An 11632-nucleotide genomic window follows, 5' to 3' on the forward strand; every position below is an offset into this window, starting at 1 on the left:
GGGCTATACAGAGACAACTTTGATGGCATTCAGATTAGGCTTGCATTGAATAGAAACAGAGTGAATAACAAAAGCACAATGCATAACCAGCATATGAACATAAAAATGCATAAACGACTGGAAAAGTATGAGCACAATTATTTGCTTGTCTTTAGACTGGAATAAGGGCCAGCCCACTCTCCACAGATCATTACAAAACTGTTGCGGAGAAAAAGTCTGACAACTTCTGTGTTCAGGGATTTAACCCGCGTGCTGCCATGAGTTTATATATATAAAAAAAAATTACAGTCAAACTGAAAGTAAGGATGAACACTTCCTGAATCAAAGTGATTCACCGTTTAGTTGGAGCTATGACATGTAAACCAAAGACCAAGCATTTCTCTGTCACCATTTTTAATGTACCTTTTTCATTTGTTGGGGAGAAGTTCTTCAGATGCACATCTTTAACATCAAACAGAACTTGAGGCACCAATTGTCTCTACGAAACCCAGAACAGACAGTACAAAACAAAATGTACAAAACTCACAACAGAACATCTTAGGTAGTAAAACAGTATGGGCAAAAAAGAAATATGCACCTGTAAAAATTAAATCTTGTGAATACTGCAATTTCTTTTTTGTGTGTCTGCTTCCAGAAGTTCAAAATGAGCAGCTCCGTATTGTGAGGCTGCAAAGCCCCGAACCACTTTAGTAAGACTGGAAAAGGTGAAAAAGAAGGCACCATCATGCTCTTATCAAGTCAAGAGAGAGAAATTAAAAAGATGCACAGAAAACAAAACATACAGTAAACTATGATTTTGCTGTACATTTATTCTGTTACTTTGCGCTTCAGACAGGGAGGGTAGAAAGAGGGACAGAGGGTTCTTCCATCCCAGTTTCGCTTCTACCTTGCAGGGAAAAACATGAAGAAAAAAAAAAAAAAAAGTACTTTGAATTAAAGAAAAAAAAAAAGCGAGCAGCCATCAAAACCACCACTCTTCTATTGTTCAGCTTGGTTTCTTGTTTATCCTTTGTTCCCCCCCCCCCCCACTCATTTGTGAAAGTCCAAGATTTGAGCTTTTCTTATTTATTTGACTTCTAAATGAGGAAAAATAGAATGTAGATTTGCTTGTCATCTTGTCCATCCAGCAGTAATTGAAGCGTAGTTTGGGTCAAAAGTGTGAAAAGTACATTGGTCACAGCAGGCAGGCTGTAAGCCTGCTCCGGTAAGTCGTATCGCTCCGAGACAAAACAGGTCTCTCCAGCTGCATTCCGAGCATGGATGTCAATGTAATACGACAAAAGTACCCATTAGTGCATATTGATGAGTGCATTATGCAATTTTGAAGCAGTGGTCTCTCAAAAGGAAAAAAGTAAAAGGCAAGCCTTTCCCCTGGAACTGCAAAAATTTTGCACCTCACTCTTTTCCAACAGTAACGGGCAGAAAACTACCATATAAAATGTGCAATAGAGGGATCTCGTGAAGCAGCGCCCCAGTTAAGTCAAGGCATATAATCTCTTTTCCAAATGATGGGCTGTATTGTCGTACTTAAAAGTCTCATCAGTCCCTCCTAATGTGGCAGATTACTCCTGGTTGGTTTGCCTTTTTTTCCACAAATTTACAAATTAAAGTTTGTGAATTCTTGAGTTACCTGAAAAAGGACGCTCAGCTCACAAGTAATAAGCGAAATTTTCTGTTTGCTTATTTCTGTTTGTCTATTTCACAAACAAATGGTTGACAGGCTGTGTCACATTCCAAAGCAAAGAGGGAACAAAAATAAAAATTAAACAAAAAACAAATATATACGTTTATACATGAAGATTTCTTTTCGTTTACGAGAACGGTTGAAGATGAAGAACACGGTACTACTTCCAAGCTGCAGGTGGTGCTCTTCTCAGCGGCGCTGGGTGGTGAAGCGACCTTCCCCCTGGCCACCGGAGCCTCTTCCAGAGCCCATGCCAGGTTTAGGGGCCATGCCGCCTCGAGGAGGTGGTCCCCTGCCATCACGTTCACGCATCATTCCACTTCCCACAATGCCACGGGAACTTCCAGGGCCCCGGTCGTTGCGTCGCATGTCCCGGCGCTCGTCTCCTCCACCCCTGGTCTCTCGCTCACGCACGGCCCGCGTCTTCTTCTCCTCCACATTCAGGCGCACCTCGCCTCGAAACATGATGGGCTGCAGGAAGACATGAAAGGTCAATACCAGAGGGAGAAAGAGGCCCCTTTAATAATCCCAATAATTTCACCACCCACATCATTGACTGGTTTGCACACAACATTCATAACCTGTCTCAGACCTCGAGCAGCCTCTGCTGTTACACGTTAATCTGATCCAACAGATCCCGATGAAAAAAAACAACAAAATCACTCTTTAAGGCTGATTCCAGACCAACTCGAGTCCCGCATAAAAACTACAAAGAAGCCAGTTTCACAGCATCATGTTGTAGTAGCACAGAGAGTTGTCGGGCATTTAGTTGAACATTTCCCAGAACTGTTCAGTCGAAAAATCTTATAAGACTAATTATGCACCAAACTGAACCTCTGAGAAACAGGAATTGTTTTCCCACACAAGTAAATTTATGATTAACTTCTGCCACTGCACAATCCAGTCATGAGTGAAAGTTAATCCTTACAGTTTGAAACTGCTCTCCTTAGAAAACCACCGGTCTATGGGTCTTTTTTTAAACTCACTGCTGATGTTGGTCTGAACACAGCCATTGATAAGTCGATTAGTTCCCTGAGAAACAAATCTTATAAAATCACATCTTTATCAGTTGAGTAGGAGGTTTAACCCCACAGTGATAGGTTAAGGTTCAAACTCATGTGGAAATGTGTGTCACCAAACCACCACCAAAGAATGAGTGGGTAATGAAAAAGTTATACATGCCCCGTCTACCTTGGCCCCCAGGATTCTTTGCACAGGGTCAGAGTCGTCAAAGACCACAAATCCAAAGTTGGGCAGCTTTCCACCAACTCCCTTGGTGTTGATCCGCAGCTCCACCACATTTCCATAAGCTGCAAGAAAAAAAAAATGTTTGAACCAGCTTTTATTTATTCACCTTAAAAAAAAAGCTTTGTCTGTCTTTTAAAACACGAGGAGTTGACGGGTTTAGTTTTTTTTTTTTTTTTAAGATAAGACTCACTCAAGAAGAACTCTTTGAGCTCGCTTTCGTCAATGTCATGTGGAAGGTTTCCGACAAAGAGCTGGTGGCTGTCCGGGTATCGGACAATCCGCCTGCTATCCATGTCACCAGATTCATTATCTCCCCGTCCACCTGCAGAACAAAACAGATGAGTTCAGGTGGATCGTCGACAGAAAAATAATAAATAGGAGTACACGAAAGCCACTTCTAGATGAATTGACATTTGACTCTTTACCTTTGTTTACAAAACTCAAGTGGGGTTTTCCAGTTTGTGACTCTGAAGATGCCACACCATCTAAAAAGAGACAAAGACATCCAGGAGGTAAGAACAAGTCGAATAAAATGATGAACGGTTATTCATTGGGCTGCATGTTTGCATTACCAGGCCTGGGACCTCGCGGAGCAAAGGCCGGTCTGTCACGAGTGCGCTGGTCTCTGGGCCTCGAAGGTGTGGTCTGGGACTCCGGTTTGGCATCAACTCTGGGCTGTGTGGGTTGTAATTATTAATATCATTATTTTCTACATCAAAGAAATCATTTGTATGACATATTGGTACAAAACTTTCAGCTACTGATCTTTCACTTTTTCAATTTGTTAGTGAAAATCTGTCCCCCTGATTAAAACCAAGTTCTTTACACATTACTTCCATTTTCATACATGTATCAAAGCCTTAAATTCAACTGGAACAAGGAGTCGGATAGAAGCTCTGCTGAAAAAACCCTAAGCAGTGCCACACTTATTAGATCGCTGCATCACTTATAGTGTTTGATTACAGCATACTGGTCTCATTTGTTTTTTTAATACATTGGGGGTTTTTTTTAAACTTGAAAGATATTCCTCACACTTTGAGTCCAGTTGTAGTTCTTTACCTGTGAGCTCGGGGCTTTAACAACATGTGGGGAGATTCCAGAAGAGGTGACTGTGCCGGTAGGAGGCAAGTTTTTACTAGTTACTGAAGCCCAGGAGAAAGTCTGTGAAGAATACACCATTGAACGGTTAACTCAGCACTATAATACGTGGAGTTATACATTAAGTACAAATATATTGTACACAAAAGCATCACAATATTTGTTTTCACAATACCATATTTATCAGCCCTCAGCTGATCAATAGATGGGTTGTATCATCTTTGGTGTCCCTGAGATACGCAAGCCCTGTTTCCGCGCAGTTTGCCGCGTTTCCATAGACTAATCCCGGGAAAGATTCCCAAATAACCGATCCGTACCGTCCCACTTTTTGAGACCCTTCCGTTGGGGTGCCAAGAATGTGGAGCCGACCTGAAAAGGTGGAGCTAAACACTGCAGTCCGTTGATTGGTTGAAAGAATCATCACTTCCCGACTTATGTCGGCAAACAAAACCCCCCATACAGAGCCAATTGTTTACATCTGTATTTCTCCTCTCGGCACACAGCCTTCTCTGAAACAAAGCTTGATTGAGTTCTTGTAAAAAAGTGTCACATGCCAATGAAGTAGATGAACTGCTGGATATCTTCCCGCATGGGTTTTGTTTGTGTAGCGTTTTTCTCCTTTGTTGAATTTATTAGTTAGCGATTAGCTGCTATCATATGACGCTATTTACATTGCAGCTATCGGCATCCGGCTTCCACGCCGCCTACCAAATAGGGCACGGGTGGCTGTGGAAACGCAAACGGGATCGGGCTTAATCGAACCAAACTGTACCGATCCGTACCGGACTGCTGTGTGGAAACGGGGCTGTATAGTCACAATGACCTCTGTGCCTGTATCTACTAGCTGTGCCTCTGTTCAGCTAGTAGGCTCGCTTCTTGAGCGTAAAGCTGCCACAGGTTGGTAAATAAGTAAATGAACAACATTTAGTTATTGTTGCATGGCAGTTACGCTGTAAAGGACAAATAGGAATGTCTACAGCGCCACACCAACGTACAAGAAGGAGCGAGATGTTGTTCGTATGTCATCCCTGCACTGTACATCTGCAGTGTCCCTAGCAACATCTGCAGTGTCCCTAGCAACATCTGCAGTTCTTAAACCACAACAACAGATCGTACAAATTAACACGAGCGCAAATACAGACTTTCCGTAAGTCCATTTTGGTCTGTTACAGATCCACCGAGAGCACAGGAGAGGGACAGTGATACGTCGACGTTTAGAGTGTTTGCTGTGAGCTTTACAGTACGACATAACGACTGACACAGAAAACACGAGTAAATCTAAAAATACAGCGCTTGTTGCATGAAGCGTTTGTGCACTGAGAAGACGAACGCTGCACGTCCCGCACAAAAATGGCGGAGAAATCGGAAATAAGTCAGAGGGCGCTGGCTTTTATCTCCAGGTGGCCGTCTGCAGCTGCAGACGCTCTCTACTTGTTGAAAACAATTGACAAAAAGAAAAAGACGCTGGTGTGAAGAAAAAATAAATGCCAGGTGGAGACGGGCCTTACACATGATAAAGTGAGGCGACTACCCAGCCCTGACATTTAGAGTGAGCACGTTACGGATTTGAATATATACATCTTTGAACAGAAATGATACACTTGAAGTCTTACCTTGGCAGGCTCCTGAGTGTTTGGGGGGGACTCTGCAGGGACAGGTGAAGGTGCCTTCTCCTCCATCTCTTCCAGAACCTTCTCCTCTGCTTCAGTTTTTATCTCTTCTACTTTGGGCTCTGGTTCAAGCTCCGGCTCTGGCTCAGGAGCAGGTTCCTCCATCGGCTCCTCTACTCCATTACTACACATCACAAATCAACATGATGTCATGTCAACACAAGTCTTAAAAAGGACATGGTAAAAAGGGCAACGCACTAAAATAGATGATTGGGATAATGACAAAGTGTTGGCATACGTGACAGGGTGAGATTCATAGTAGGTGGCGCTGTTGGGGCTTTCCTGAAGAGGTTCAGGAGAGGGCTGCCTCTCCTCTGCCTCTTCTTCGACTTCCTCCTCAGATTCTATGTGAGAAGAATAAATTAACCAACACACTCAGTAGTTATGAAAATGAACGTGTATGTAGGATGTTTGTGAACCTCTTACCTTCATCCAGCTCAGCTTCAGAGTCTCCAAAAACCTCGTCCTCGTAGCGGAAGATGTCATTGTGGACGTAGAACTTGTTTGCCACTGAACCCTAAATGTGTCATGAAAGAAAATGTTAGCCAAGCAAACGGTATCGCATTTAATTGAAGAGCCATAACATCTGTTTTTGGCAAACTGGGCATTATCATCAGCAGTATCATCTCCTGTTTGGTTTGGTTCTAGCCAACAGATTATTTCTTTGCTTTAAAAAAAAAAAAAAAAAAAAAAAAAAAAAAAAAGCCAAAACCACAATACTGTTGATGTCACTCAAATTCAAACATGAAAGCAGTTTGTGGTGAGCACAGCACTAGTATGTGGTGGCTGCTTGTGACAAGGATAATAACCTGAACGTCACAGCGTGTTATAGACTGTAGCTGTAAAGCAGACAAACTGGTCTATATACAGTACTGTGTCCAGTCCAAAATCTTCAGATAAATGCATGCTTTGTTGTTCTCTCTGACTCACACAACACGCGCTGCAGGAGCAGCCAGTGATAAACACACATCCACTAACAGAACAGTGTGTACGTTATCAGTTCAATATTTAACAAATAAAATATAAGACTTACCAAACTCATACAAGAAAAAAACTGTTTTTGTAGATGCACAAACTTGTTTTTCACAGATACTCTAGTTTTTTTTTGTACAGTTGCTTTTTTTGATAAAGCTAAGATTCCTGATGGAGGGAATCAACTCCTGTCAGTGAGATGATGCAACTTTTTATGTTGCAGTCCATTGTTGTTCAAGAAGTGCTTCAAAATTCACGTACAATGGAGTGAAAGTTAATCTTATTGCTTGTACATTATATTATTATTAGTGGAATTGTAGCACACTGTGTATACAGTGTAGTAAAGAAAATTAAAAAGGGTTTTGGTGTATATTAATTAATGTATATACGAAATCAGGGATTTTTGGGTCGACCCTGAGATTTGTGTTCACCTGCACCACTAGCAGTTAGCAGCACTAAAACGTGGGTACTCACCTCCGGAGCGAGCACAAAGGTTTGCATGAACTTCCTCATCGGCTGGCCGTTGTTGGACAGTTCTCCGAGGACTTGCACCACCACACCATCACTCAGTGTGGCATGAGCATCCACGTGCCTGATCTTTGTGTGACATTCACTGAACTGCAGGGACATGACCTTCTTATGGATTTCCTAGGAGATTAGTGAATAACCAAGAAAAAGACAGAAGGGGGACATTTGTCAAAAGAGGATTAAGAAGATTGAGTTAAATTTACATTAATATGAAGATGTGAACTTTCAGCATTTTTTTTTTATTATTGTAATAAATGTTGGGTTTTAGTTTGAGCCAACTAGTTTGTTGTTGTTGTTTTTTTTTTTACATTTATCAATCAGGTAGCCCTGGACAGCCTTCATATTTATCTCAAACTTCATGTTTTTCTCAATAATGAAAAACACTGTGACTGGAGGGTTGTTACAAAGAAGCCTTCTGTTCCCAATGTGACGATGTTGTTTCCTTCTGCTACCTCTCCCTTGAAACATGCCAATAATTATTGAACACTTCATTGAAAATAAGCTGAAATTAACACTTATTTTATGAGCACTACAATAAATCTCCCAATCTCCAATATTTTCAAAGTGAATACTGTTGATCAACAGCACTTACCGCTTGTCCGTACACTGCTTCTGCCAGCTTCCCACTTGGGTCAAGTCCTCCATGAACATAGGAAGAGCTCCTTCCATAAAACCTAATAGCACAATAATATGACAGTTAGCCTCAAGATCTGTTGAAGTATAATTCTTAAACATTTCATACCTCTATAATTACCTGTGCAGAAAATCTGGCGCCTTGTTTAAGAGTGTGTAATACTGCCTCACAAACTCCCGCCCTACAAGCAGGGGACTTGGCTTCTCCATCACCATTTCTTTGGTAAACAATATTAAGTGCTGAAACAGAACATAAACAAATATCAACATGTTATAATGAAGAAGTTAACACAAACAAAAAGTTGGTACTTAATTTTGGTATTGTTAAATAAAAACATTATGCATTTCCCCACCCTTTAACTCCACTTAAATTATTCAAACGAAGAGTGGTTTCTTTAATTGTATCATAAGATTTCATTTCTCAGGCTTATGCAATACAATACAGCAGTACCAAGAACTACAATTGCCAGTTGAAGCAAAACAAAATCAAAACTTACATAATAAAAATATATGCATACTTTGATTTATTGCAGAGCTTCTGTATTAGACATCAATAGTTAAAACGTAGTATTTGTGATGAGTGTAGGAAACGAAGACTCAGAAGGACTTCTATATTATTTTATTTTAGATATCGGGTCATTTAAGTTCCTCCATCTCAGTACATGAAGTGTTTATTGAGCCCCGGGCAAACATCACATTTGTGTTAGAGCAATAAGTACAGGAAGTAATGAAGCCGATTCACTTTCTTTGTCTGTTGAAGAGGCCAAATGTTTCACCTGACCCACATCAATCCAATGGCGTAGGCAAGACATCTGACTGTTTAGCTAGCCTGCTAACACTAGTAGCTAACATTGAACTGCGCCATCACGTTCATCCAATGAGACAAAGAGGGAAACCGACTGGTGATAAAAAGAGACAGTGAGAGGGACTGGAAAACACGTTCAAGTTGGACGATAGAGAAAACTAACTTATTTATAATTTAATCGTGTTCAACAAAGTGTAAACCACACATCCCAAATCCCACACGTTGCTATAATCTTTTGTACTTAAATTGCTCACTGTATAAGAGCAGGCCCTGCATTTCTAAGCTAACAACATTTTGTCCATGCTCTCATTTGTCGCATGTTTAGTTCAACCTGACAGATTGACGCTTATCACAGAAATGCTAAAAGCACTGTGTGTCTATACTAGTCACCTCTAATAGTGTCAACTACACAACAAAACAAGTAAAATAATGTTAAATCTAAATTGCCGGACTCTTAAGCTGTCATCTTTAAATGCTAACGTTAGCCCGACAAACAGGAAACCAACGCCGAGCTTGCGACACAGCTAGTTAGCTTGCTACCATTAGCTCAAGCTAACTTGTGGCGTCGTAATTTTTCTTCTTTAGCCGGTGGTCAATAAAGCCATGTGGAAGAACTTATACCGTGCGACAATGCTGATACGATCGACAGAGAAATGTGACAGCTGTCAGGATGATACGTAGCTTGTACTTAACACGACAGCTCTGAATTATACTGATAGCAAACGATAGCTGATTGTAATGCACCATTAAAGTATGCTAATGTCATCACGACCAAGCGTCAGAACCGACAGCCTGCCGTACACTTGATGTTAGTCTAAAACGTAATAACGCGTATACAAGATCAGGCCTTAAAAAAAACTTAAAATAAATCCTCCCTAACTTCTACAGACTGTAGAAACCACGATCAATGAAACAAGTGCAGTGCTAGGCTAGGTTAGCTCAAAGAAAACAATAGGAGGAAGATTTAAAAAAAAAAACAGTTCACGAATATGTTTTTCGGTTGCATGGTTAAAGTTGGCTATTCAAACAGTAGCGACACTGCTGGATGACATGTAAGAATAACTAATGCGAGTGTATCGAGTAGTCGTGGTTTTGACTAGACAATGCAGCTAGATAACATTAGCTCGTACTGCTAGCATTAGCTCATCAGCCGTTTTATAGCGAGCTTATTTAGCTTGGATTTTGGCTAACTTACCTTATGAAAGACCTATCTATGTAGACAGAAATGTTGGTTTTTCTTTTAATAAATAACGAGTAAACTTTTGAAATACACAGTTTCCCAGGTGTATCTCGTAATGTTTCCCACGCTCAGCTAACTAACAGTTTATGATCTCTGCTGTACCAGAGATTGCAGATTTAAAGTGATAGCTTCTATTTATTGTTTTACCCCTGCAATCTGGGGCAGGGAACCCCCGTCACAAAGATTCAGCCAATCGACTGTTTACACTAGGCAACATAAATTATGACGGCAAGCAATTAGCCCCGCCTCCTCCTGAATTTTCTACTAACCCATAACCCCCCCCCCCCGTATTTTTATTTTTTTTGTATTAATAATCACACTCATGTTATGTTTTAAAGCACATCCAGCTAAATTGTTTTTAGACATTGTTTTATGCTACAGTTTGTGTTGTGTTGTGTATATGATATTTGTTTTCTTTAAAACATTTAGTTTAACAAATTGTATTTGTAAAATATTGAGAAATTCCCCTCCCCCCGTCATAACTTCTTGCATATCATTTTATCTTCAGTGTTACAGGGGCAGTTTGTATATTGAGTTTCCTAATGCAATAAATGATCCAATAAATACCTTTACGTAAAGCACCAAAAGTAAAATAATAATCTTTGCTATCTGACAATAATAACACTAAAGGTTATTTTCTTGGGACATTAGGCTACATTTAGGGGTCTTCTGTGAGTGTGACTTCTGTGAGCCTGTTGCCCAATTGTCTTTTTAGTGCTCTCATTGAATATTGTGCTTTACTTTCACTAAGGGAATATTATTAAGCGTCTGATTGCTGTAGTTCCAAGTGTGGATATTTAGCACCATCTAGTGGAGGAGTATTCTTTGTACCTGATACAAGAAACCTACATAAGAAATATTGCTTATGGTGGATTACTGTTGGGTCCCTGTAAATAATGTAAAATAAAAAGTGTACTGATCTATTTGTAAAGTTATTACATTTGGCTTGGATATGAAATACCAACAACAAAAATCACATTTTAATTTCGAGAAAATTGTGGAAGCAAGCTCTTAATACATATATACAGAAAAAAAAATATATGATGTAAAGTAAAGAAAAGTAGTAGTGTATTCTGTGATTGCTAAACTCAGATATAACCGATGAAAGAGTAGCAATAGGCCTACCAAAATGTATAAACATTTGGTTGAAAGTAAAATTTCAAAAATATCAGAAATAACATGCATTAAAGCCATGTTCAGATTAACCTAATATGTATACCCTACTATTTCATTATTACATGGTTTATTTTATAGGCCTATAGTTTCGGTGGGATTAATTCTACCATTAATGTCAAAGGGTGACTTGCCTTTGTAACAAGATCAAAGATCACAATTTATCGTTCATTACATTTTGTTTATTCTTTGCCTAAATAGCCAATTAGCTATCTAGAGATATCATGGGTAAATAATAGTGAAATTAAGTGTAAATATAAAGGGAGTCTTCAGTATAGTGTTGTGTGAAGGAAGTAGCCTTGCCTATATGTAATATTTAGTGCATGTAGTAAGTTTGTAGCCTCATCCTATACACACCACCATGATAGGCCTAGTAACTTCTTTAAGTAGAATATTGTGAAATATTAACCAGTTCGTTGGAAATGGTGGCTCAAACACACCAAAGAATTTATATTTAAGGATGCTCTGCATATAATTAGATACTTATCTACATCTATATGACATCTATATGACATAACTGTAGCCTATCTTGTTAGGCTAGGCAACAAAAACACTTTAGGCCTATGCTAACCCCATAAAGT

General features: G+C 39.8%; 1 protein-coding gene across 2 annotated transcripts; it reads right to left on the bottom strand.

The window, feature by feature from the left end:
• Positions 1-1668: 1668 nt before the first annotated feature.
• g3bp2a (G3BP stress granule assembly factor 2a) lies at positions 1669-10034 on the bottom strand. 2 transcript variants are annotated; one of them, XM_079338268.1, is made up of 13 exons: positions 9834-10034; positions 7955-8073; positions 7793-7874; positions 7147-7320; positions 6127-6217; positions 5939-6044; positions 5644-5824; positions 3992-4093; positions 3505-3607; positions 3358-3417; positions 3123-3254; positions 2867-2994; positions 1669-2155 (listed from the first exon to the last, which is right to left on the bottom strand). In XM_079338268.1, the coding sequence occupies exons 2-13, from the start codon at positions 8047-8049 to the stop codon at positions 1874-1876; spliced, it is 1536 nt and encodes a 511-aa protein (XP_079194394.1). In that variant the 5' UTR covers positions 8050-8073; positions 9834-10034; the 3' UTR covers positions 1669-1873. The 2 variants fall into 2 exon arrangements, with proteins under 2 accessions (XP_079194394.1, XP_079194395.1); XM_079338269.1 differs by having other exon boundaries at positions 2876-2994; positions 9834-10033.
• Positions 10035-11632: the final 1598 nt, after the last annotated feature.

This window comes from Symphodus melops (genome assembly GCF_947650265.1).
Source record: "Symphodus melops genome assembly, chromosome: 2".
Taxonomy (NCBI): Eukaryota; Metazoa; Chordata; class Actinopteri; order Labriformes; family Labridae; genus Symphodus; species Symphodus melops.

What these genes read in the sequence shown, in the direction of transcription:
- g3bp2a (XM_079338268.1), bottom strand. Translation starts at nt 8,049, where the DNA reads ATGGTGATGGAGAAGCCAAGTCCCCTGCTTGTAGGGCGGGAGTTTGTG. An exon ending in TGAAGCTGAGCTGGATGAAG is followed by an intron (nt 6,045 to 6,126) that starts GTAAGAGGTTCA and finishes CTTCTCACATAG; the next exon opens with AATCTGAGGAGGAAGTCGAA. An exon ending in ACACTCAGGAGCCTGCCAAG is followed by an intron (nt 4,094 to 5,643) that starts GTAAGACTTCAA and finishes TATTCTTCACAG; the next exon opens with ACTTTCTCCTGGGCTTCAGT.